General features: G+C 32.8%; 1 protein-coding gene across 2 annotated transcripts; it reads left to right on the plus strand.

The window, feature by feature from the left end:
• The first annotated feature begins 686 nt into the window (after positions 1-686).
• Positions 687-24,001, plus strand: LOC129225734 (uncharacterized). 2 transcript variants are annotated; one of them, XM_054860229.1, is made up of 7 exons: positions 687-775; positions 13,534-13,761; positions 15,943-16,104; positions 17,311-17,646; positions 18,689-18,889; positions 21,174-21,497; positions 22,611-24,001. In XM_054860229.1, the coding sequence occupies exons 2-7, from the start codon at positions 13,645-13,647 to the stop codon at positions 23,145-23,147; spliced, it is 1,677 nt and encodes a 558-aa protein (XP_054716204.1). In that variant the 5' UTR covers positions 687-775; positions 13,534-13,644; the 3' UTR covers positions 23,148-24,001. The 2 variants fall into 2 exon arrangements, with proteins under 2 accessions (XP_054716204.1, XP_054716205.1); XM_054860230.1 differs by lacking the exon at positions 687-775 and adding an exon at positions 10,796-10,979.
• The last annotated feature ends 3,139 nt before the right edge of the window (positions 24,002-27,140 follow it).

Below are 27,140 nucleotides of genomic sequence, written 5' to 3' on the forward strand. Positions count from 1 at the left end.
TATTTTATTGATTTATTATTTTTTTAAAAATTACTTACACCCTTTGGGAGACAAGGTTGGCGCCTTCTTTTGGGGATCCAGTCCGCCCCTGATTGAGGCATTAATACTACCACAGCCGCTCTAGATGTTATTCATAGAAGGAATAGGTCAGTCATAGTCTTAAGTAGGGAAGCATCCTCACCCTAAACCCTCAACTCTTAGAAAATTAATTTATACTTGTAAAAGAAGAAAAACTTTCAATAAAGTTAAGTATGTTTTCTTAATCTTAAGAAGTAATTTATTTGCTGAAGCTACAAACATAATACGCTTTCATGTATTTTATTATATATTTTTTAATAGTGTTGTTAGATTCAAATAAATATCTGATACTTATTCAAAAAAAAATGAATATTACTCATGCTATTCCAACAAAATCGAAAAATCATCATATGATTTCTAGATATTATTTTACATTCTGTTGTAGCATTTATAAAAGCTAACTTCAGTGAAATCAAGTACTCTATAAAATCAGACGAAAACTTTGATCGACTGGATTAAACCCAAGATTATTCTGAGTAGCGTAAACAATGTTTAAAATCCATTCATCAAGAGCTGAGAAAGCGTTTTTGCAATCAGTTTTTTGGCAAAAATGTACTGCTTCATCGTTTTGCTTTCTATTTAAGTTTGAAATTTGAAATGTATTTGCATTTTTGCTGTTTGGATTTAAACTATAATATACTGGACAATTTAAACACAGATGTGAAGTTTTGTACTTTGGTGCCTGGGATTTATTTTCGTAAGTGCCACGTATTTGGATTTATTTTTCTGTTGCATGCTTAGTGCTTTGCGAGTCATTAGTAAAGAAAAAAAAAAGCATCTGTATAGACAAATTATCAAGTCTGGACGCTTTGCCTATTGCTATTTACCTTTAAAATTTGAAATGTATTTGTTTTTTTGCTGTTTGTATTTAAACTGTAATGTATTGGTCAATTTAAACACAGCTGTGAAATATTGCACTTAGGTGCCTATGATTCTTTTTTGTCTGTGCCATGCGTTTAGATTTATTTTTCTGTTGCATGCTTAGTATTTCGTGAGTCATTTGTTTAGAGAAAAACATTTGTATAGTACAAAATATCAAATCTGAGCGGTTTTGCCTATTGCTATTTAAGTTTGAATAACATTTGCATTTTTTCTGTTTGAAATTGAACTGTAATGTATTGGATAATTTAAACACAGATGTGAAACATTGTACATTGGGGCCAGGAATTCTCTTCCGTTAGTGCCAAGTATTTGATTTATTTTTCTGTTGCATGCTTAGTATTTCGCGAGTCATAAGTTAAGAGAAAAAAAGCTGTGTATTACAAAATCTCAAATCTGGATGCTTTGCTTACTAGTACTTAAAATTTGTATACAATGGCGCCCCAAACGTATGTTTTTTTTTTTTTTTTGGGGGGGGGGGGGCGAAAATTCTCAATTTGCTCAATGTAACTCCAAATTTTGCTAAATGATGATAATTTTGGCAAATGATGATAATTTTGCCGAATCATCAGGCAAAATTTGCCGAATAAGGAAATTTTTGGAAATTCAGTCACCTTCCGTAACCTCCCATCAGGGTGTCTCTGCTTACATATGTACAGAGGTGTGAAAATTACTAGATTAATTGATTTTTGCAGTTTTTCTTGAACAATTTTGTATATACTTGCAATTAGGGATTGCAATACCGGACCAAAATTTCAATACCGGTATTCGGTATTTTTAAAACGTGATATCGGAATACCGTTATTAATACCGGTATTTGAAATTTCTCAAAACAATGTCTGAAAACATATTGTTTCGTTGCCACATTTCATAATTTTGCGTCAAAATTGTATTATTTATGAAAACGTAGTGTGAACAATTGTAAAATGAAGGAACAAATGTCATAATGAAAAATTAATAATAGTAAAAAACATAATACATCTGTTGAATTATATCCGAGTCCAGAACCCATTTCAGTGCTCAACTCCCCCCACCCCTAACTGTTGAAAACTCTTTCTGAATTCAGGCAGGTCAGTGGTACTGTTAACAATTCACAATACACCTCCCCTAATTATCTGGCAGTCCTTAATCTGCAAATTTTTCGGTCTCTTGCGTGTTACTTTTGGATAAATCGTGTGTGTGTGTGTGCGTTCTTTTGTATTATGTATTATTATCGTTATTTTATTATAGTTTTTTTTTAATTTATAGCTAGTTGTAATTTCTCTTCGAGAGACGATACTTTTCGAATATTAACATCATTTTCTTTTGAACAGGAGGGATTAGTGTTTGCTTTTTATCAGCCCTTTGGTTTTAAATTTATGATAAATTTGACTAAACTTGATCTTGTTAATCTCTCTTATTCGTTTTCGCTTTCTTTTCAAAATTCTTCACAATTATAGTTATGTAACTACATGAATATATGTTTCAATTGATTATGCTTTACCCCTATGCAAATTTTCAAGGCACTATATAATTTCCAAATATTTTCTTGCCCAGCGTAAAGTCAAATAGTGAGACAGGACAACAAACCAATACTGCTAACAACAAATTACCATTTATTATGCTAACAAGAAAATGTTTTGTCAAAATTTAGTACAGTTGAGACAAATAATTAAAAATGAAATCATAAAGTATTACTGCAATTGATGGCTGGAATAAATTGTTCATAGAACAAATGCATTCAAAATTGCACTCAAAATTAACTTTCACAAATAGGAAAGTGAGTGATTAGGGAAATAGAAAAAATAGAAACATGGTGCACAAAAGAGAATGAAAATGCGATTCATCTCACCATCTAGTAACGACAATATGATTTTGCAATCTTTCAGCTACTTTTATTTAATAATATTAGTTAGTGCTTTTGAAGCCAAATTTTTACATTTTTAGATTGATTTTGTTTCTGTATCATGGAAAAAAAAGTACAACGTTACCTTGAAAATTCTTTATTTGAAACTATACATTATTTTTAGCTAATACCGAAAATATCAATATTTTACCTCAGCAAATACCGGTATTACGAAATTGCAAAATGCTCGAAATATCTGCATTTGGTATACCGGTATTGCAATCACTACTTGCAATAATTCATGAAGGATAATTTGTTTTGTTATTCTAATCATATTTTCACTTCGTTAGAGTAGTTTTGAGGACATTACTTTCTTAAATGTTGGCATTTTTAAAATAGAGAAACCTTTGATATAAAGTAATGAAATTGTTCTCATTGCACAAAGCATGTGTTTGATTAACGAATCGAATTTAAAATAAATTTAAAAACTGTCAGATTTCTGTGCTAGTATTTTATATTTTCTTTGTGGATTGGCATCGGGAATATTTTATTCCTCATGCAATTTTTTCGCTGCTTTAATTAGTTTATAATCGGCAGTTTTTTTCTTTTTTGTTAAAGAACTATTGCGTGATCAGGAGCAAAAAAAGTGATATTTTTTTCTAGAAAACTAGTTGCAATTAAGTGTCTCATCGAAGAAGAAAACACTAGATACAACAAGAAATCGCTAAAAACTAAAAATTTTGCAAGCATCTGCGGTTAGAATAAAAAGATCTTTGAATTTCAAATGTAAATATATGAATTCCAGAGTAGGGAAACGCAGTTGAAAAGTAAATTTCTTGCAAAAATAGAAATGAAATTAATTCATGTTGCCAAAACTAACAGAAAAACAATTGATCACGAACTAAAAATATCTCTATAAGTGTTAGAGTAAATGTATGTCATTCTTCTATTCGTAGAAAACTCATCTCAGTTGAACTTGGCGCTCGTTATCCTCGTAAAAGGGCTAAAGTCAAATTTGCTATGACAAATAAGAGACTTGCTTGGGCAGAACTTGCGCATAAATTATTTACTAGTAATTGAACTTAGGGGAGAAATATCAATTTTCCTTCAAATGTTCAGTTAAATTCAACTTGTTCAGTCTTTTTCCTAAAATAAAATTTATTGCATACTGACTAAAGGTTCAGAACTGTTTATAAATGTGACTAAAACTATCTTTATGAGAATATTTCCCAACAAATTGCATGCTCTAAGGCACTTTTTACCTTTTAGGTATATTTTTCCGATAAATCAATGTTTAAGCAACAAAAGGTAGCAGTCAGTATGTCAGCAGAAGTACCAGTAAAGTATTTTCCCGAGTCGCATTATACAAACAGTTAAATACACCACCCAAGTTATGGATTGGAACGTAATTTCCGCTCAAAATGCTGTATGTTTAAGCATTGTAGAAGGCATGAGGACCAAATATCAACATGAAAAATTGCTTGAACAAAAGTTTTATAGTTAAAAGTTTGGTTTCCAAATTGAGACTTCATATTCTTATTCATGCATGATGGAGTTCTGTGTCTTGAAGCTTTATTTGTGACCAAACTTTTGAATGCAAAAAAATATGAAAAAACATTTCCGCGGCATGGAAACAGTCCAAATAATAGCCCAATAGAGAACATCTGAACTATTGTAAAGAAAAAAATTAAAGAAATAGAACTTCACAAACAAGAATTGTCTCACAGAAGGACTCATTCAAATTTGGCACCATGACGAGGAAACACAAATAAATTGTCAAAAACTTATAAAAAGAATGCGAAGACGGGTCGAATCTTTATTAAAAATAAGAGGATGCCCTTTCAATATTAAATGCATCAACATTTTTAATATAAAGTAATATTTCTTTGATATAACAAGGATTTACTATAAATTTCACAATTATTCTAATAATTTTCACATCTCTACTTTGGAGCAGCAACAACTAATGTTAAAAATATCAATTTCGCAAAAAGTTCTACTAAACTTTCTGAACTTTTTTAGGATCTATTTAACTTTCACGTGAATGTCCAGCGAAACTTAACCAGTTTTAAGATATTATTGTCCCTTGCTATAATATTAATGAACATGTAATTATAAACTATTGTAATTATACTTGAATTACAATAGACATTGCTGGTTTTATATATAAATAAAGTTATTGTTTGTTGCAAAACGTAGAACAATAGAATTTAACCAAATATAATTACTATATAACCCAAGTACTCAAGCATCAATAAGATGCTTGGGTTTATCAAAAGATCTATTTCAAACAAATCTAAAGAAGTTCTTCTGCCCTTATATAGAAGTTTGGTAAGACCTCATTTGGAGTATGCTGTTCAGTTTTGGTCTCCTTATCTTAAGAAAGACATTAATGTATTGGAAAGCGTTCAAAGGCGGACTACAAGGCTAATAAATGGACTTTCTCATTTAGACTACGATTCCAGGCTTAGAATACTAAAAATGTACAGTCTTGAGCAAAGAAGAGACCGAGTGGACATGATTCAGTTGTTAAAATTTATTAAAATGGAAAATGTTACGGGGCTAAAGTTTAGCACTGAAAACAGTACAAGGGGTCATTGTTTTAAGCTATTTAAATCTCAGGCCAACATGGATATTAGGATAAATTATTATTTTAGCAGGGTAGTGGAACCTTGGAACAGCTTACCGGAAGAGGTGGTAATGAGCAAGGGAGTAGATAATTTTAAGAGGGCCATTGATCTTCTCTGGGGATTGTAAATTGACTAGGACCAGCCTAGCTGGGCCCAGAGCCTGTTGCTGGTCGTCACTTTTGTATTTGCATTTGAATAATCAAGTACTAGGGCGCTACATCACATTGGCTGTTGTTACACTAAAAAGTTTACTACTTCGTGCACAGATTTTTATCACGAATGAAAGTTTGCTTAAATCTGATATTGATTGTTCTCGCTTTCAAGTTATATTTGTGTTGAAAAAAAAAGCACATGCATTTTCTGATTTGGTTGCAGGTCCGTCACTTAGGGGACCAGCCCCTCCCTCCGAGTTGAGAAATATTGAGGATTATACATATAAGTGGATATCATGAGTGCAGGATATCATGAAGGCATCCAGGGTTAAAATCATCAAAATCATCAATTGTCACCCGCCGCAGGCGGCATTTAGCATCGTAGGTGGTGAACGAGGGTTAACAAGCGAAACGAGCAGGAGGTGGAGCTCCCTAGTAGAACATAAAAAGTAATTTAAAAATCCTTCTAAACCGTTTTTACACAAAAAATGTTTTTTAATTTTTTTTGTGAGAGTAATATGGAAAACACTAATTTTTATCAACTCTGGACTTTTTTTTTTCCGACGCGAGCGAGCGAGGGAGGAAAAAAAAAATGTGGAAAGATAGAGAAAGAGAAAGAGAGAGAGATCAGACATCGGGGGAAAAAACTTGATTCTTGAATAAATAAATTATTAAGTAAGTCGTCGCCGTCGCTGCTCTTGGGCTTCGTCACATGTCCTGCTGGAAAGTGCCACGTGAAAGGTACATCCCCGACTGTGCTTGTGATGACTCTTCATACCAAAAATAACAACAGCAGAAATAGAACTATCAGATATTTTTTTTTTTTTTTTTGTTCGGCACAGGTACTACGGATGCTGAATATTCTCTGGCGATAATGAACTCGTTTGTATGTGGTTTGCAGTGTTAGAAAGCTGCCATTTGGCGATCTTAACGCTCCACTGGCTTGGATATTATTTATTTGCCTTAGGAACAGTATGGTTAACTTTTGGAATCACTAAAGCCACCCTTAATTAACTTTCTAAATGTCATTTCCAGGGACGCATTGATGGAAAGTCTCGAGAGGTCACTGTGACCTTCCAAATTTTGTCTAATAATTCAAAAAAATTATCATTCGACAAAATTTGGAGTTCTATTTGACAAAATTATCATCATTCGGTGAAATTAGGAGCTCCATTTGGCAAAATTTGAAGTTCCATTCGGTAAATTGAAAATTTTTACCCTCCCAGAAATTTAAATTCGAGGTCCAGTGGGTATTTCAACCATTTTTAAAATTCCTCTCGCAGCTTGGACTATTTTTCAATTAATTGTCAACCTTAAAACTTTAATCTTAAAATAGAAAATAGAACCATGTGAAAAAAAAAGTTAACTGTTTACATGAAAGATAACTTTCAAAGTGCTAAGTTTAGATTTTTCATTAAAAAGAAAAAATAAATAAAAATAATACCGGAATAAATAAAGGCTCTCGTATACATGGTCTGTCGTACGTGGTAAAAATAAATAAAAATAATACCGGAATAAATAAAGGCTCTCGTATACATGGTCTGTCGTACGTGGTAAAAGTACTTTGTCGATAGTACACAGTGATCTCGGAAAACAAGGTGGAGGGACGTTTACAGATGAGAACATGTGAATTATTGAAGTTAATAAAGACAATGGAGTGGACGCTTAAGTAAAAAGTGGGGGGACGATGAAGAAGTCGGGCGTCTCATCTCGACAACACTCCTGATAGAACCTAACTAATGTTTAGGTACAATTGGCTTTATTTTTTGATCAGAACAAAATTCTTTAAAATAGATAAAGTGCAAGAACACTCAGAACTTTCCAAACATTAATTTGAATACGGGTTAGAAAGATAAAGTCAAAATTTTGAACACTTTGAAGTAAGCACGGACTTAGGTTCCTCTTTATTTCCTCTGTCAAGTGTATCAGTTGTGCGAGAAATACAAAATTATAATTGCCGAACCACGCGAAAATTGTGTACTAATCGAAACTGCTGTTCAGGTGAGAATGACAGGAGCCGGACAGAAGGTTCAAATCCAAAACGTCCATGGACAAAACGTTTAGGTCCAAAACGTCCAACGGACAGAACGTCCGAATCCAAAACGTCCATGGACAAAACGTCTAGGTCCAAAACGTCCAACGAACAGAACGTCCGATGGATATAACTTCCAGTGAGAATGACAGCGGTGTAAGTCAGTTTCAATGGCGCTTTAGACCAGCAGTCAGATTTTTTTTTTTTTGCTGGAGGGAACACAGAGGTCTGTGACTCCCCTGGGCTCAGTGACCCTATGGGAGGTCACTGTGTCCTTCCAAACATTTCCTTATTCAGCAAATGTTATCAGACGATTTGGCAAAATTATAACCATTTGCCCTCCCAAAAATTTATTTTTGGATGCACACATCAGCTCGTTTTCTTTGATCTTGTCAGAAAGTAACACCCCAATTTCGATTGATTATTTATTCCGCCCTCCCCCCGAATTGCATTCAATCTAATTGTAAATGATTGGAAGCAAAGTGTAGTCATTATCTTATTCAGAGGTTCTTTGCATTCAACCAAGTAACAACCCTCGATTTTCTTTCAGTTCATCCATCGTAAATATAGAATGACAGGGGTTGGGTCATTTAAAGTTACTTTTTAAACACATTCCAAGTAATTTCTCAAAAAAGTTGATTCACAAATAAATAAATCAATAAAAACCTACAACTAAATACTCAAAGTTAAAATGTATGAGGGCATGAATTTTTTTTTTTTTTTTTGATGTTTTTCCAAAACCATCATTTAGTCGAAATTATGCTAGAATGATTCGAATCCCTCTCATTTTAATCACGACAATTTTTCTAGTAGTGAATAATACCAGCAAAAGGTTGATTTCGTTTTCACAAAATTTGAGTGAAGGTCAATGCAATGTTTTGATGAGTTGTGAAATGGAATGCGAAGCCAAATAGAATGTAACGATATTATCTGCAGAAGCAACTGTTTTCAGTCGCAATGTATTTCCGGCAACAGATCCATTGAAATAGTTTGCTCAATGGTTTTTTAGAATTGAGAATAGATTTGCAACTAAACATAAGGGCAGTTATTGCCCAATACAAAACAATCTTGAAGATATATTTAATTGTTTAATGAGAAAGAATAACTAATGGAAAAGAAAAATTTCAGTTCTTGAATGAAGACCCCCAATGATTTTTAAAAAACAGCGTTTCAATTTTTTTTAATCTTCCGATTTTTATTTCCTTTTACAAAAAAGGAAGTATTGTATTCGCGAAAAAAATTTCCCTCAAAAATCGAACTTAATTTCCATTTTACTCATCCCGAACGAATATTGATTTTTTTTTCAACCCGACCACACGTAGATATAAGAACGTATAAACACCCGAAATATCCATTTTGACATTCCCCGAGGTAATTACAACGACTTTTCTCGTGACGTCCGTATGTACGTATGTATGTGCGTATGTGCGTATGTATGTCGCATAACTCAAGAACTATATGTCCTAGAAAGTTGAAATTTGGTACCTAGACTCCTAGTGGGATCTAGTTGTGCACCTCTCCTTTTGGTTGCATTCGGATGTTTCTAAAGGGGTCTTTTGCCCCTTTTTGGGGGGAAATCATTGTTAATTTCGATGGATACTCAAGTGGTGTTATAATTTGGTGGACACTTGGCGATATATCGCAAGTCTTTTTGTCGCCAACTTGGCGATTTTTTTTTTAAAATCTGGTTTTAATTTGGCCACTGATGGTGATATTTAGAAAGTAAACCATTGAATCACATTAACATTGCCAATAATGGGAAAATGACATTAAATTGGAGTAAAAGGAAGTAATGTGATGCACACATCAGCTCGTTTTCTTTGATCTTGTTAGAAGTAACACCCCAATTTCGATTGATTATTTATTCCCCCTCCCCCCGAATTGCATTTAATCTAATTGTAAATCATTGGAAGCAAAGTGTAATCGTTATCCTATTCAGAGGTTCCTTGCACTCAACCAAGTAGCAATTAGCTAATAATGCAATAAAAATGAATCAGCAAGTGCAGTTTAAAAATTATTTTCATGTCTCTTTGCTCCAATGAAAATTCATGAAAATAATCATTTCTGCAAAAATAACGATTAATCACTTTTTAATGATTTATAGCGCAAACAGTTTTAATCTCAGCAGTGTAAGGGGAAGCTGTGCTTTTAAAGACAATAAGTATGTAATATAATGCTTATATAAGGACGTTTTTGGTTCCGGAAGTTTTATTCAGAGCTTTTTTTTTTTTTTTTTTAAACGCGTAACTCGTACAACCGGTGGTATTTGTTGTCCACTGTTGTGTAACTCACAGGCACATTTCTAAGAATTAAATTATCACCATTACGATTATGGCAAGGATTGGAATTTTTTTTTTTTTAAATAAAATGGGCATTAAAAAGCAACGTGTTTTAATTCTTTGTACAAAATATGATAGATATTCACTCATCAAGAGATACAGCAGATTTCCTGTTATTCATCTGATACCAAAGTTTTGGAAATATGTTCTCGGAAACATTATTTGAGAGCAGATTCATGCAAATGACATCCCATAACACACTCCTGCTAAGTCAAGAGGGCGGGGGAGGCAACTAGGCCTCCCATTTGTGAGGGGGTCTCTTGTTCTTGGAGAGAATTCGTGGTATTTGGGAGGAGGGACAAGTGCCCTTTCTCGTGTGTGTGTGTGTGGGGGGGGGGGTGATGGGCATTCCTGGCTAAGTGGTCAAGGTTTGTAGACCCCATATTATTTTTTCCATTTTAAAAATTATATTTGAAATATACGTGACAGTTGCCTTGACTATGAGTGGCTGTTTCAAACTCAAAATATTATGCTTTGTGAAAAAAAAAAAGAATTTTTTTCAATGAATACATTATATTGTTATAAAATCCCTCGTTGTTTCCCGTTGAAAATATTTATTTGGCAGTGCAAATTTAACGCCAATAGATCCAATAGATTCCTAGCGAAATCTAGAACATTCAAGCCAAGAATCTTCGAGATTTTGCGCCAAAATCAATTTTCATTTTCCCATCTCCCGGGGGCAACCCTGCTCCACTGAACGATGCCGGTACACGTGATTTTCGAGCTTGAGAACACGTGCCAAAGTACGGGTTGTTACGTCACTGACGCTACAGGCGCATGCGCCCGAGCTTCACTCTCTCGATGCTCTGCTCATCACAGATGCGGAGTGCTCGAGTAAAGGGTCAAATTTCTGGAAATTCCAGAATTTTCGATTCCAACATTAACAGGTGTATAAAAGAATTCGTCGTTGGACAGTAGGGTCAGAGTTGGTCAAAGCTATCAGTCCTGGTGAATTGACTTTTCTTGCGTTGCTGCCATTGGTTATCCTATCTCCAGCATCCTTTCTATACTGAATTGAGCATATAGAGTGCTTTCATATTATAAGTAAGATTTTATTTTGTTAAATGTTTTTTAATATATTTTCTGGCTCGTCAATACATCAACGCATTTATGTTTATCTATAAGACACTGCTTTTATGTTCAAGTTACTTTAAGGAATAATGTGATGTATACTATTTGAAACATTTTAACGATATGAAATTATTCAAATTTTTCCTACAGTACCTGTCAAGCATGTTTTGGCAGTATTTAAATGTCTTCTCACTTAATATTGGGAGACATTTTACCATACATAAGTTTATGTTTAGTATTTAAATACCCTCCCATTTAACTTGGTAAAGAATTTTGCCATGTTTAAGTTCAAAAGTTTTGAAAAACATTCCATCCCATCTTGAAATTAAAATACTATTTTGTTTTTCATTAAATTATGATCTGATTTCCTAGTAGGTAAAATGTTCATATTAAATAATTTTGATAACACCATATTTTTAAAAATAAATTATAAAATAACTTGCATGAAAATGTTTGTGAATTGAACGAATCCTTTGGTTTTGTAGAGCGGAAAAAACAATTCGTATTTGTAGTATTGCGTTTGGGTTCTAACCGAAATAAAGTAGTTTTAAAATAGAATTGTCATTAAGGGCGTTCGCATTATTCTTCCAGTCCCGCAGAATGCACTTCTAATTGCTGTAATTCGGTTTTCACTGTAGTTACTGCCTCGCTTGCGGTCAAACTGTCAACAGGCGATGTAAACACACACACGCTTCTTTTTTTTTTTTTTTTTTTTTTTTTTTTTTTTAATAGTTGTCCGACACAAAATACTTTCTTACTTACAAATAAGTATAAAATCAGTATTGAATCTTATTTTTTTTTAATTGGCGTTCTATAAGTTAGCTGATAGAACGTTCGAAAAAATAAAATGTAGTTATGTTGTAAAAAATAGGAAACTGGCTGATGTAACATATCAGAGTTATTTTTCGACTTCTGATAATTTAACATCATTTAATGTATTTTTTCCCCTATCAACTACAGCTTTTGCATCCAAATGAAAGTCATTCTTCATGTTAAGCATGAAAAACGTGTAGTATGTCTGGAAATATATATATATATATATATATATATATATATATATATATATATATATATATATATATATATATATATATATATATATATATATATATATATATATATATATATACATATATAGTTTTTATTTTTTGGTACATTGATTACAAATGCCAATCTAACAAGATATTACGGTGTTGCTTCAGCTTGTCAACAAACCACAAGTGTAGTAATAAAGTAAGGGAATTGGGGGCAAAGTGAAATGGTGAAGATAACTTACTTTTTTCAAAATGAGCAAATTGAAAATTCTTTCTGAAAATTACGGTACATAAAGAAATAATAATACATTTTACAATAAAACTTGCATTGAAACATTTTATTTTTGCCAGTAAATTTATACCTTAAAAAAAGGGGGAACATTTCACTTTTTTTTTCATGGGGCAACGTGAAAAATAAAATATTTTTCTAATAATACATTTTCTATTTGATTGCTAACGATATTTTTGATCAGATAAATGAGTAAATACAGGAATTAATGAAAAAATGAAAAGGAAATGAAACAATAAAACGAATAAATCAATAAGTTAGTATATGAGCAAAATAAATGAATGAATAAAATACTGAGTAAATAAGAAAATAAATGAATGAATAAATGAATAAGAAAATTATTAAATGAAGGAATGTAAATGAAAAAATTAGTAAATGAATACGTAAGTGATTTGATAAGGGATTAAATAAATAAATTATTTAACTTTGCCCCATCCATTTTGCCCCACATGTACTTCACTAATTGTAGAAAAAAATTAAAATAGAAATAAGCTTAATATTAAATAAATGAATTCTTCATCAAATATTAGTAGGTCTCAATTAATATTTAAATTGTTAAAAACATGAACTTTATCCTTTAAAAATAACAAAAACATTTTTGACTTAAACCAAAATTTTACAATATGAGTATCTCTTTTCAAAAATTGCTTGTATTATGGCATTCTTTAATTTTTAGAGGTAATTTTTTTCCTGTCTGGAATAGACTACATGTGCTACTACATAAAAATATTGCTAGGTAGCTGGCAGTAAAAGCAGAGTAAATATTTCACCATTTCACTTTGCCCCACATTCATTTAAGTTGCTTGTATAGAGATATGCGCAGTAAAAAATAAAATATTATTTTTTCAATTATTGAATTATATTTATGCATACAAAGTATATGGGTAGATCGTATAGCATTTGGAGAAAGAAGTTGTTTAACAGTTGTTCATGATTTATGAGTGTGATACACTACTATATTTTTCTCTTTAACAGTTGCTCATGATCTATGAGCATGACACATTAATGTATATTTTTAAATTATGTATTTTATTCCACTTTCGTTCTTTTTTGATTAATATTTTTCTTTATGAGGGGACATTAACTGGCGATATAGCTATGTTTATTGCATTTAATTTGGATTTACGCACAATTACACATTGAACTGAGCCAAGCTCTTGATTAATTACGTTTCAATGTCTCTAAAACTTTCATTTTTTTTCAGGTGTCAGTGAGAAGTTAAATCCGTTTCGTTGTATTTCGAGTTGAGGTCTACATCAGTGAAAAGTTCATCATCAAAATTCATCATCGAAACATCCTTTAACAGAATTAAGTTATGGCATCATCAATGGTAGAAGTACAAAGCCCCAACACTCGTTTCACTGACAAATATATTGAAGCAGATTACAAATATGATACCTGCATTGTAGAGAAAGAAAAAGGATCAGTGAAAGTAAGAGATATTTTTTAAAGGAAAAAACAATAGACTTTCGCTAGTTCTAAAACTGATATGAGTATATTTTATTAAATTTATCTTATTAAACTTATCACGCATATCTTATAAAACTTATCACGATAGCATATCTTAAAAAACTTATCACTATAGCATATCTTATAAAACGTATCACTATAGCATATCTTATAAAACTTATCACTATAGCATATCTTATAAAACTTATCACGAATCTATATTTTAAAAATTAACTTCTATAATTTAGATTGGTATTGAAATTAGTTGAAGTTTTTTCAGCTTAAAGTTTCGATATTTAAACTTTGTGTGCAAAAACATTACAAAAATATCAATGGTGATTTACTTTTAACTGTATTAATACTGTGCTTTATAAAAGCAATATAATTTCAAAATTAAAACATATTTTAAGAAGTAATTATTTTGTGAATTTTCTCATCTTACTAAAAGTAAAATGTACATTTGATGCGAACTAAAAATTATTGTCATTATATAAGCAGATTAAAGACTAAGATGCAAGCAGAGCTTTTATATCTTATCAAATTTTAATAGTTTCTATGAAAGGTGCTGAAAATAGGTACCATAATGACCAAACCTCATTGCATTGAATTGTTGCCTTATTATTTTTTTTAAAACTAACTAGCATATTTGGGCAGTCCTTTTCAAGGAAGATTGAAAATTACGCCGCAAATTTCAGTCTTAGCCTTTTGCTTTTTAAAAAATCCATTGATGATAACGATTTAGGCCCATTCCACCGTCAAGTGCAGAACAATCAGACACTTAAACTTCACCAACATTTTATCATGTCTCTTAATAATATAATTAAACGGGGTTAAGCACATTTTTTAATCTTTACATTTGATACAAAGATATTCCTGACACAGTTAGAGTTTTATTAAATTATTTTGTTTCTTAAAATTTAATTTATCTGCATGCGTCACATGCGGGACATCCGAGTGTCAACTTCTTGAAACTTCCTGTATGAATTAGTTAATATTTTTGCTCTGTTAATACAGCAATGATAACATAAATTGTAAATTTTGAAAGCAAAGGTTCCAGTGTAAATGAAAATCTTATTTATTGAGAAACAACAGTTAAAAACGTTGAAGAAAAAAAAAAAACGTTTTATTGGACCGTTTCACGAAAAAATAGTCACTTTGCCCGCACGTAACGGTTCATATATTTCATTAAAAAGTAATAATTTTAAAAGGAATATAAATTCGAAATCTTTTGCTAAAAGAATCGCACGTTTGTAATTTGTTAAGCAGTAACTTGTCCAAGTTAATATAATGATGAGACTTCAATAGCTACGTTTCGTACTTCAAGACAGAGAAAATCAAAGGAAGGAAAAGAAATAAAGAAAGACGCTCTCACATTTACACTCTCATGTTTTTTTTTTTTTGGGGGGGGGGGGGGCGAAAATCGTGATAAACGTTCCCTCACCTTAAATCCCCTCCTTCCCCCTTCCCTAACTCAGATCGGTCGTAAATTATTTTCCTATTTTTTTTATTACATTTTCTTACTTTTCCGATGGGGTTCATCCTGTTCTAATTTTTTAAAAACTTTTTAAAATTTTCAAAGGTATCGGCTCTGGCTTATTAAGTGAAGTCCGGTTTAATTGGGATCTGATTAATGAGAGGTTTTTACTGCATGTCTTTCTAAAATAACACGGGGAATGCATTATTCAGGGAGCGATAAAATTCTTATTAAAAGAGTATTTCCATTCATTTTGCGGCAAATGTTTCACTTTCTTTTAATCGTATAATATTATTTTTGTTTTCAATATTTATTCGTGTAATGTTCCAACTAAAATGATTTATTTACCAAAATCCTTTTTCAAGTTAGTTTTTCATTACATTGTATTGAGTTATGAACAGTTTTAACTAACAGTTGTTTATTTAGTGATAGCTTAGCAGAAAAAAAATTCTCTGCCAGCCAGAAACATAAAAAATAAGACTAATTTTACAGTTGGAGCTTATCACACAATTAGTATCCTATGACACAATACGCAGATAAATTTATGGTTCTTTTAGTAGTTTTTTTTCATTCAGTCATTAATTTGGAGCTCAGAATCCCAGGTTGAGCTCAAGGACGTTAATTAAAAGATCATTAACACCTGCAGAATGTTTGGATCCCATCCAACTTTAAAATTCTTCTTTCGCTTAGGTAATTCCAAGGACAACTCGAGTTCAATTCCGTACTTCAAGACATGTTCCGAAACTTGGGGTGATGCTCGTAGGATGGGGTGGTAACAATGGCTCCACCATTACTGGGTCCGTCTTGGCTAACAAGCATAATATCACTTGGCAGACCAAAGATGGAGTCAAAGTGAGTATAATATTTTCGTTATCTTTTATTAAAATTTATAATTTGATATCAAGTACAGTAAAACCAGTAAAGTTGACCACCCTTGTAAGTTGATCACCTGTCTATCTTGACCACCAATCTGCACCAATTTCGTCTGAGAATCTGGTAACAAACCCTTTGTAAGTTGACCACTTAAGGACTGTACCGCAAATGGTCACCTGTGTAAGGTCAACTTACACAGGTTTCACTGTATGTGATTATACAGTTCATCTACTGCTTAGTCCTATCAATGAGACAGCTTAGTTTTTTACTTTGAATATTATTTTTACTTGAACTTTATGATTGTTTAAAGTAATGAAAGTTCACAATTTAAATTAGTTGTTGCTAAATAATATGTTTCAAATACCCTTTGTATTATTGAATTTACCTGTGATATGGACGCTATTGAGTAAAATAGCGTTGTGGTATGGAGATTTTGCGACGTTAAAGATTTCGCGCAAAATAATAAATAATGTTGATTCTAGTTCTTTTTTGAGTTCTTATTATTCAAATAATGTATCTCTCTAATCAGTTTGGCATGTAGCACAAAATAATACAATATCTAATGCATCAAAGGATAACAGAAGCTTTATTGAAAAAACATTGAAAATACAAATATGAAACTAAGTATACTGTTGAATATTCAATTCTTATTTGAAATTATACGCTATTATTGCCAGAAATTTTTAAAAATCTAATGCTTTTGCAGCATTTCATTGAATGCGCGACAGCGGATAAGGCATTTTGTTCGAAATACGGAAGAGCTATATAAATTTATGTACAAGCAACTAGTTCTAATTAATATTTCAATTACAAATGTAATAATATGACTTCAATAATTTCAAACAAAGAAAAGAGAAAACAATATATACGAAACATAATTCTGGTCAACGTGCAGGCCTGTCATTTTGAAGGTTATTAGGAAGGGGGGGGGGGACTCAAAGAGTTATACCATCGTGTATACTCAATGCAAATTACGCCAAAACACAACCTTAACCACACCCACTTATGTGTAAATTCATTAATTTCTCGAAGTCGGGGTGGTGTCAATTGTTCCCTCCTGACCCCCTTAAATTATGGGCCTGATGTCAACGTGTCGAAGAGTTTTAAAAATTATAATGCAATGAAGATGTAATGAAGTATTTCCGAAATGTCAGACATTCATTTTGGTCTGTTTCTATCCAATAGAAGCCCAATTATTTTGGCTCCCTGATACAAGCTGGAACGATCTGTCTTGGAACTTCCGAATCCTCAGGTGAAGTTCATGTTCCATTCAAGGATGTCCTTCCTCTTGTCAACCCCAATGACATTATCTTCGGAGGATGGGACATCTCATCTCGCAACTTGGCCGAAGCCATGGAACGAGCTAGAGTACTTGATTATGATCTTCAGAGGCAGCTGAAGCCTCTGATGGAAAGCATGGTGCCCCTTCCGGCCGTTTACGACAAAGATTTTATTGCAGCCAATCAGGAATCAAGGGCTGACAACGTCATCAGTGGGACCAAACAACAACAAATGGACACTGTAAGTACTATATTCCGTTAGTTTTCATCGATGCTTATAAATGTTACAAGAATAGAATATATTGATACCTTACTTTAGTTAGTTTACACAATGTGCCAAGAGCCTGATGAGTTTCTGAAATCTCTCACCAACCTTAGATGTATAAGCTCTAGTTAGAAAATATTTTTCATCTGTATATGGTAAGATAATTTCCTAACGCCACGGATTATTTCCAGCTGAGTTTTAGGTTTTCATCAGATTTCTGTGAAAAATTGATTTTCTTTGGGGAAAGTTTATTAAATTCAGTGATTAAGTTTTTATTGGGCAGGGAACATTTGGGAAATTGGAATTGGCGTGCGTGCCATCTTGACTTGTTGAACTTTTCTGAAGAATTCAGAAATGTTCTATGGTTGATGCCAGGAAGGTAACTGACTTGATTAGCTGCGAGTTTTCTAAGTTTTGCAGAAATGTTATTGGTGTAAATTATTGGTGCAGAAATGCATTTGGTGCCCATTCTTTTCCTGAATTTTTTGCAGTGCAATTGTCACTCTCCATTTGACTAATGGGCTCCTCATCTTCTTCATCTTATTTTTTTGATTTATAGTTGCATCATGAAAAATGTTTTTCATAAAAATTAAAATTTCCGAACAACAATAATTGATTCATACACTATATCCATAAATAAAAATTCTAAAAACATATAGCGGTGACAATTTTTCTTTGCATTGAAAATTTATAGCATTTATTTTAGCGTCTCAACTTTATGTATTGTAGTACTAGCATATATTTTAAATATTAAATATAAACATAATAAAACCAATAAAAAATGTTTATTGGCGAATTTTTACTAGAATCCAAAATTGGCATTTTTTTTTACCAACAGGCACGTGGTTTCATTCAAGCTGTATTCTAAAACAAGTTTATTTCACACTTTACGAACAAGTTTAATTCTTTGATTTAATCTAATGCTTTTTGGAATTTTTACAATGATCTTAAAAAAGAATTATGGAATTCAACCTACAATTACTTTCATCAAGACTCATTAAAGTTTTTCTTTCCCTAGATTCGCAAACAGATCCGTGAATTCAAAGAAAAGAACAAAGTGGGAAAGGTGATAGTGTTATGGACAGCCAACACAGAACGCTTCTGTGACATCAGAGAAGGATTGAACGACACAACAGCAAACTTGCTAAAGTCTATTAAAGAAAATGCGTCTGAAGTATCGCCCTCAACACTATATGCTGTTGCCAGCATACTTGAAGATGTAAGTTACTTTAATACTAAACCAAACAAAATTCAGTTTGGATTTGGATATCAAGTTACCGATGGAAAGCATAGGTCGAATCTTATTACGTCTATTATTTTCCTGTAAATAAAATAAATTAAAGACGCTTTAAATCGTGCTTACCAAAATGTTTATTGTCACAAAACATTTGTTTAAAATAACAAAACTAGGACTTTCTAGCTGCAATTTAAATGATCTTTGCTAGTGGTTTCCAACATTTTTAAGCCCATCGCTCCTCTCTAGAGGTTGATTAACCTCTTAACTATCGGCCCCTCCCCCTATCTTCCGCGAAAAAGCCGCTTTTTATTGTAATTATTTTGACGTTTAAATACTCATCGCATCCTCTATCGCCCCTCATTAATTTCTCGCCCCCCTGAAGAGCTGAATCTCCGCCTTGGGGTGATAGCCTCCAGGTTGGGATCTACTAATCTAGGCCGTTGCAAGTAACATACCAATTTTAGAAAAAAGGCCTTGATATTCTTAGAAAAAAAAAAGCTTTGCTTCTCTATAACTCAAAGTGGACGGTTTAATGTTGTTATGTAGTTTAATAAAGCATCCTTGTGATCGTAAATCTTTTTAGGATTTGAATTTAGCATTTTTTTTCCTGGGAGCTAATTTTCAAATTGCTTCTTTTGTTTAAAAAAAATATGCCGCTCACCCAATTGAAGAATTTGGGCTACCATTATACTGCCTACTCTTGTTTAAATACCAAATACTTAGAATAAAAGATTCAAGACGATAAATTTCACTAAAAATACTTTCTAGTAGGACACTTGTCCATTATCTCCCGCCTTTGTAAAACTTTTGCCAGATCCTTTATGAAACTGAACTTGTCAGAACGCTGTAATAGTTGAAGTTATGCTTTTAACCATGTATCCTACAAAAAAAGTTCTCCAGAACTACGGTTTTGTGAGATGATTAAAACAAAAGGTCGAAATATTTTACATCAGAAAACTTTGCTTTTTATAATTGAAAATAATAATGAACATATTATACTTTTCAAATTTTTGTTAATTTACTCAAAACTTCATACGCAACATTTTTATTTAGCAATTTCTCCTCCCTAATTTTGTAATAGCACGAATTTGATCAGTGAATGAACGTGACTGCAAATCCATGATTTCTATCCAGGAGATTGAAATGAATAGGAACAGCCCCAAAATACCCTCGGAAATGTTTTACATAACATTTCAGAACATTGTAGATACAAGTAAATTTTCGTTAACAAAAGAGCTGTGACATGCGATAAACCCGAATTTATTTTCAAACGTGAAATCTCAGAATAGAAAGACGTTAATATGCCGGTCAGATGTGCAGCACAACTGTTCAGAAAACTTAATTGAATGTAATACCTAAGATCAGTTCATCATCAAAAATACCATAGATTTCTGTAACCTAAAAAATCCCTAAAACTCTTTTTTTTTTTAAAAAATATTCTAGAAGCAATTTAAATGCACTCAAATGCAAAACTGTCACAATAACTCTTTAGCGATTTTGTCAAAGTGATACATTACGTTTTCATTACAGTTTGTGATAAATCCTAAATGCTAAAAAATTCAAAAAGCTGAAGAAGAAAGGAAAAATACGATGGGATAATTCAAACTTTCTAAAATTTTAATAATATTCTTCAAAACCTCTCGTTTAATAAAATTTCAAGATATCAGAATTTAATTGGAATTATAGGTGCTTTATAATAGTTTTAAGTATGAAAAATAAACATCTTGACTAGACAAACCATTTTTCAGCAAATGTGATTGCCGCAGATTTGATAAAAAATCTCAATCTACCAATTTCAAGAGTTGGCTTTTCTTTTGAAATAAGAAAATTTCCTTAGTACAGTTGGCTCTCTGTTTAACGACTTTCAATTGACCTCAAAAAACGTCCTTAAGTAGAAAGCGTTCTTAAATAGAATGCTTTTAACACTATAGTGGACCATCTGGAACCGTGAAAAGCCGTCGTTAAATAGAACGTCGTTAAAAAGAGAGCCAACTGTATTTGGAAGTTTTATATTTCTTCAAAACTTAGATTAATTTTTTGATTATGCTCTGTTACAATTTTATGAGGGAGGGACACATTTTCTTGCAGAAAGATACAAAAATAATTATGCATTTCATATGTACTTAGCAATTGAGACAATTTGATAATTTGATGTTGTTCAATTAACCATATTGAATTTATTTCTTAAGTGTTTTTTCATATCTAACTTATCTAAAAACATAGGGTCGTTGGTACTAATCGATGATTTATTTTTCAATTCTTCTAGTGTGCGTATATCAACGGATCGCCACAGAATACTTTCGTTCCTGGGGTGATAGAACTCGCAGAAAAGAACAACGTCATGATTGGTGGGGACGATTTCAAGTCAGGACAGACCAAGTTCAAATCTGTCCTGGTAGATTTCTTGATCGGCGCAGGAATCAAGCCGGTTTCTATCGTCAGTTATAACCACTTGGGAAACAACGATGGAAAAAACCTGTCAGCCCCTCAGCAGTTCCGCTCCAAAGAAATCTCGAAAAGCAATGTTGTTGATGACATGGTAGCCTCTAATTCAGTTCTCTATGAGGCTGGAGAGAAGCCTGACCATTGTGTAAGTATTACAGTACTATGCATAAGAAAATACACATTACTGAAAATATTTGTGCTGCAGCGATGTGTTAAGCTCTTCAGAACATGAAATTTATTTTCCAAAAAGAAAAAAAAAAACTGCTAACAACTAATTTTGGCACATGACCGTAAAAATGATATGTACGTAACTTATACACTAAACGTAGTTGAAAACTGCATTTCAGCGTAAAAACTCTGTTATTTCATGTAACAGTACATTGCTTCGCAGATTCAGCGATTTAAAATGTCAATTGAAAACATGGGCAAAGCTAGTTAATTTTAGCATGGTATGTTTCAACCGCCATTCCAGACTAAAATGTACACGAACTAATGACGTCAAGATCGTTGTGCATATAAATTGTATTGTTAAAAATATTGTACATTGTGTTTTAATTTTGCAGAATTTTGTAAATTACTAACAAGATAGTAGCTGTTGCTACTTAAATTAAAAACTTGTTAAGTTTTTCCTATTTTCATACAGTTTTTGTTGCCTAGAACTTTTAGTTCCGATTTTAAATTGAAATATATACACTGAAAAATTTAAAAAAAAATCCTAATTAAGTTTATTCAGAGTAGGAGAGGTAAAAGTTTTAAAAGACCGCATAACTTCAAAGAATTATTAATCGTAGCAGATGTATTCAAGTAGAAATGTTGTTGAAAAATGCCTATACAATAAATTTGTACCGTTAACCACTAGTCTTCGCAAAGAGATGCATATTACGTTTGTACTGAAGAATAATTATTAAGCCCTTCCCATTATCGGCTATAAAGTATACACAAAATAAAGCCTAGCTGCAATTTCTATTATCAGTCGGTCTGTTCAACAAGTCACTCTTCATTCTACGCATTCCAAATGTTCTTAAGATTGCCTACAAAGCATTTTGTTCAAAATGAACAGGTTGTTAAACTTAGCGTAGTTACAGCCATTAATTTTGTGAAAAATTCTCAGCTAACTAGTTTTCAAAGACTTTTAGAATTAGACTTTAAAATTGTTTTAACAGCGTATGAAACCGTGGGGAAAAAACAGCATAGCAGATGAGTAAGCGCGAATTTTGCTTAAAGATAACTTTCATTTAAAACGCTATTTTTGTTATAGGTCGTAATCAAATATGTCCCTTACGTCGGTGACAGCAAGAGGGCACTAGACGAGTACACCTCTGAGATCATGATGAACGGCAAGAACACAATTGTAGTTCACAACACTTGTGAAGATTCCCTCTTGGCTTCTCCATTGATCCTGGACCTAATCATCCTCACCGAACTCTGCCAAAGGATCTCTTTCAGAGTCCTCAGCAGCACCTCAACAGCCTTCCAGCCTTTCCACTCAGTTCTATCCATCCTCAGCTACCTTTGCAAGGCCCCCTTGGTACCTAGGGGCGCACCTGTTGTGAATGCCCTGGCAAGACAACGCTCCTGCATCGAGAATCTCTTCAGGGGCGTCTTGGGACTTCCCCCGGTCAACCATCTGGATCTTGAGCATAAGTTGAGCGATTCATCTGTGTGGTGCACTGAAGCACCAGAAAAAGTTCGACCAGCAGAACTGGAGTTTATGAAGGGAAAATCAGAAGGTTTCCTCACCGATCGTCTTGTGGAAAACATTGTCTTATCAACAATTCCAAAAGCAATTCACTAGCAGAACAGCATTTAAATTTAGGGGGTTAGAAGGAGGACTTTCTGTACTTATTTGTGTATTTTATTTATGTATCTACATCTGTATGTATGTTATGTATATTTCATGTACTTTAGTATTCTGGTGATCCCAAGCTCAGATGAGCTAATTAAGTTTTCTAGTCTTTTTAAAGGTTATTTGAAATTCAGAAAACTTTATATTTATAAAAACTGTCGAGTGATGGAAATTTAAAAAAGTATTTTTGCAACATATTTTTTAAGGATAAAAATATGTATTTAAATACATACATATATTTAAAGAAAATTCCATTTGAGGAACAAATTCTTACAACAATGTTATCCCATCTTTTTTAGTCAACAAACAGTATTTTCTGTTTAAGCTAACACTCATACTATTATCTTTTTTGAAACATTAGTTAATTTTTTTTGAAAATGGAAAGATTATATTTCTCAAACGTAAGTCTCACAATTTATTAACAATCGGAAATTTTTTTAAGCTATAATGTGTTTCTGTTAATATTTTATCAAATTGACAGTTAAATGTATAAAACATATGTATTTATAATCCTCTTCCAACCGAAATACATTGATTTTTTAATAGACCAATTCGTTTCTTATCGCAGTTAGATGATAATCTGTAAAGTCTAGGTTAAATATTTTAATCATAATTTATTAATGATGATTTTTAAAGCAGGCAAAAAAAAAAAAAAAAAGCGACACATGTCAACCAAATGCATTTAAAATTGTTGTGTTGTGTAGAATGTAGTTGATTATTTATTGTGCAATTGCATTTGTATTTTATTTTTAATTATATTGTCTTTCATAAGGACTTTTTAATACTTCAATAAAGTATTTTCTGAAAAAATTTTATTATTATAACTCTCTATTTCCACAATTTCTTAATTTTCTTCAGTTTCAAAAAAAAAAAATCATTTATTTCTACATTTTTCCTTCGTAAATTCAGAGATTTTAGTTGCTTTTGTAATCGAAAAATTCATTTCCTTTCAAAACGTTTAATATAATATTTTGAATACTTTTTACGCATTTAAAAACAACATAGTTTATAACAAATAAATAACTTTGTGCTGAAAATTAAAATAATCAGTTATCCAATGTTGTGAAGTACAAAATAATGCAAATTACTGCAAAAGTAATTATTGCAGCAAATTATTTTGTGCTTCATAACGTTGGATAACTGATTATTTTAACATAGTTTATATCTTGTTTTAAGATATTAGAAAACTACCGAACAGGAATATTTAGTGGCTGGAAAACAATTTGATATATGCGGGTATATTTAACTAATAATCAATATTAATTCAATACAAGTAGTTATTGCCAGTTGCAAAAAGTAAAATTTTCTGCACGCAAAATACACAATCAAATTTTTCAGTTCGTTCCATGTAAAGGGACTAGAAATATAATATCCTTTACATATATCCACAGGAAAAAATCACATGGTGTTAGGTCTGGTGACCCAGGGAAGTGAATCATAAAGCGCCAAATCACCTCTCCTTTTATCACGATTTTGTCTAACTAAATAAATAACAAATGGGAGACATGCAATAACACGTGGAAATACCTAATGGTAGCCAATTGAAGCTTTACCAACTACCTTTCTCGTTTAAGCTCCACCAGCGAGCTGTAGGTTCATCATTCCCTGATCGATTGCCTTATGAAACCCCACTATTCTTTTAAGCTGTCAGTACTAACAATAATTAAGCAAAATTGTAAAGCATTAGACATTTTCGTAATTTTTATTGTTTGTATAAGGGTTGCCCAAATGAAAAGTGGACATGTGCAATAACGTCAAAATAAATGAATCGATTACAGCGCCACTGCACAAGTATATAAAAGGTGGTATGAGGTATGCATCTCAGATGCCGTTCAACGGTGAAACCTGTTTGCAGTAGAGGAAATAGTACAAAACGAAAGTCGTGCTATCCATGGATGTGTTCAGATCGGAACAACGCGCGGTAGTACTGGTTGCGGAAGGTGAGCGTAAAAGTTCAATTCACACTACGGCCGTCCGTCCCGTCCATCCCGTTTTTTGACGTGACGGACTGCCGACGAAAACAGAGTAGCATTCACATACGATCGCCATACATTAATCACGTGGCTGAATTCACCCGCCAGAGAGAAGAGCGCGCTGCTTGGCGGAAACCAATGAAATGCTGTCCTGCTTTTGACCGCCATCAGATATCAAGATATCTCTGATCGAAACCGGTCCCGTCCAAGATGAATTACTGTCATGGCAACCAGCAAAGAAAACCTGTTTCGGGTGGAAATAAACGGATGGACGGGACGGACGGCCGTAGTGTGAACTCCCCCTATTACGGACATCTATCGGCGAATGGTAGCAGAGTATGGCGACCACTATTTAGGTTGTACGGCTGTAAACAAGTGGTGTAAAAGTTTTCGAGAAGGGCGGAAGACGACACCGGATCTGCCGAGATCAGGACAAGCAAACATCTCGATCACCAATGATTCCATTGCCTTCTTTAATGAAATGATCCGAACTAATCGAATTATTAAGACCCGTCATCTCAGTGACGAACTCAACCTGAGTAAAGGAACGGTTCACACAATCATCCACAAAGATCCGCCTTTAAACAAATGTCCACAAACACGACCCTAAAAAGATTCCATTCGTAAGTTTTGGAGCACCCCCTTCCGCCCTGTATAGTCAGACTTATCGGACGAAGGGAAGGAAGCCGTGCAGGACTTCCTCAGAAATCAGCCTCGATCTTTCTACAGTTGCCGCAACGCTGGGATCTGTGTTTCAACGCCCATGGCAATTTCTTTTGATTTACATTAAAAGTATTATCTTTATTCTACTTGTCCACTTTTCATTTGGGCAACGATTAAATTATTAAGGCTATAATGTTGGCTTTTGGATTACACATACACATTATTAAAAGGAAAAAGTTGTCAGAGTGGAATTCATAATTCTTTTCAAAAGAAAATTGTAAAAAACTTTTTTTCGACATTAACAATCCTTATTGCATTGTATGAAGAAATTATTTTACTAATCATCTTCATCAGCCGTGAAATTGGAAAATTGTTGCATAGCATCAACAATAAATAAATAAAATAAATAAGAGATAAATGAATGCTTCACTTGCCAAATCGATTAACATAAAAACAAAAAGTCCAGGAAAGTGATCAAGTAGATAGTGTTACTCATAGGAGTGAATGGGCCCTCGTGTTACATTTTTTGCCTTCGGAGGATCAGAAATGTACTGAATTAAAAGTTTAAATTCACATTCTAAGCATTGATTAAGCACTATTAAAGCAAAAATAAGGATTTTTTTAAAAAAAAAAGTGGAGTTAATCGATTTGGCATTTGAGGCATCCAAATATCTCAACCTCAGAGCCAGGCCTACGTAAGTCTAAAAATTGCGCTTTTCCGTTTATTAGTACATTGCAGGGGTTCCTACCTAAGGGTCGTGGAGCAGAGTGCACCATTGAAATTTTTACGGACGGCTGTTTTGAGAGCTATTTTTTACTTTTTTAAGTGGGGGGGGGGGGGTATTCACGATATTTAGGGGGTAGATCGATATATTAGGGCCTTGCTCTTTGGGGGATGGGCACCCCTGGTGCTTTGTATGCAGAACCCGATTCTGCATCGATCCATGTGAACGTAATTCAAAAAAAAAAAAAAAAACCTTTGTAATTGTTTAACAGCGTTAAAAAGCGCATGTCCCGTCCTTTAGCTCTAAGGTGCAGATATTTCCAATTTGTATTTTGAAAAAAACTTTCGCGAACAGAAAGATTTCATTCAATAAAGCTGCACATAGAAAATAATAATGTAATTCTATTCAATGGTTTTTCACCGAATTATATATTATCAAAATAGCGATAAAAATAAAATTACGGTTAATTCTTGAGAATTCCGACACATTAAAAAAAAAAAAAAAATCCTCCTGTTTCGTAGTTAGTGGTGCCATCTATATTAGGAGCACGAAACTTATGTTATTAAGTCTCTCTTGATATT

The sequence above is a fragment of the Uloborus diversus genome, chromosome 7 (assembly GCF_026930045.1).
Source record: "Uloborus diversus isolate 005 chromosome 7, Udiv.v.3.1, whole genome shotgun sequence".
Lineage (NCBI taxonomy): Eukaryota > Metazoa > Arthropoda > Arachnida > Araneae > Uloboridae > Uloborus > Uloborus diversus.

Bases quoted from the DNA above. Each gene is read 5' to 3' on its own strand.
- LOC129225734 (XM_054860229.1), top strand. From the start codon at position 13,645: ATGGCATCATCAATGGTAGAAGTACAAAGCCCCAACACTCGTTTCACT. The intron at 16,105-17,310 runs GTGAGTATAATA...TCTATCCAATAG, and splicing joins AGACCAAAGATGGAGTCAAA to AAGCCCAATTATTTTGGCTC. The intron at 17,647-18,688 runs GTAAGTACTATA...TTCTTTCCCTAG, and splicing joins AACAACAACAAATGGACACT to ATTCGCAAACAGATCCGTGA.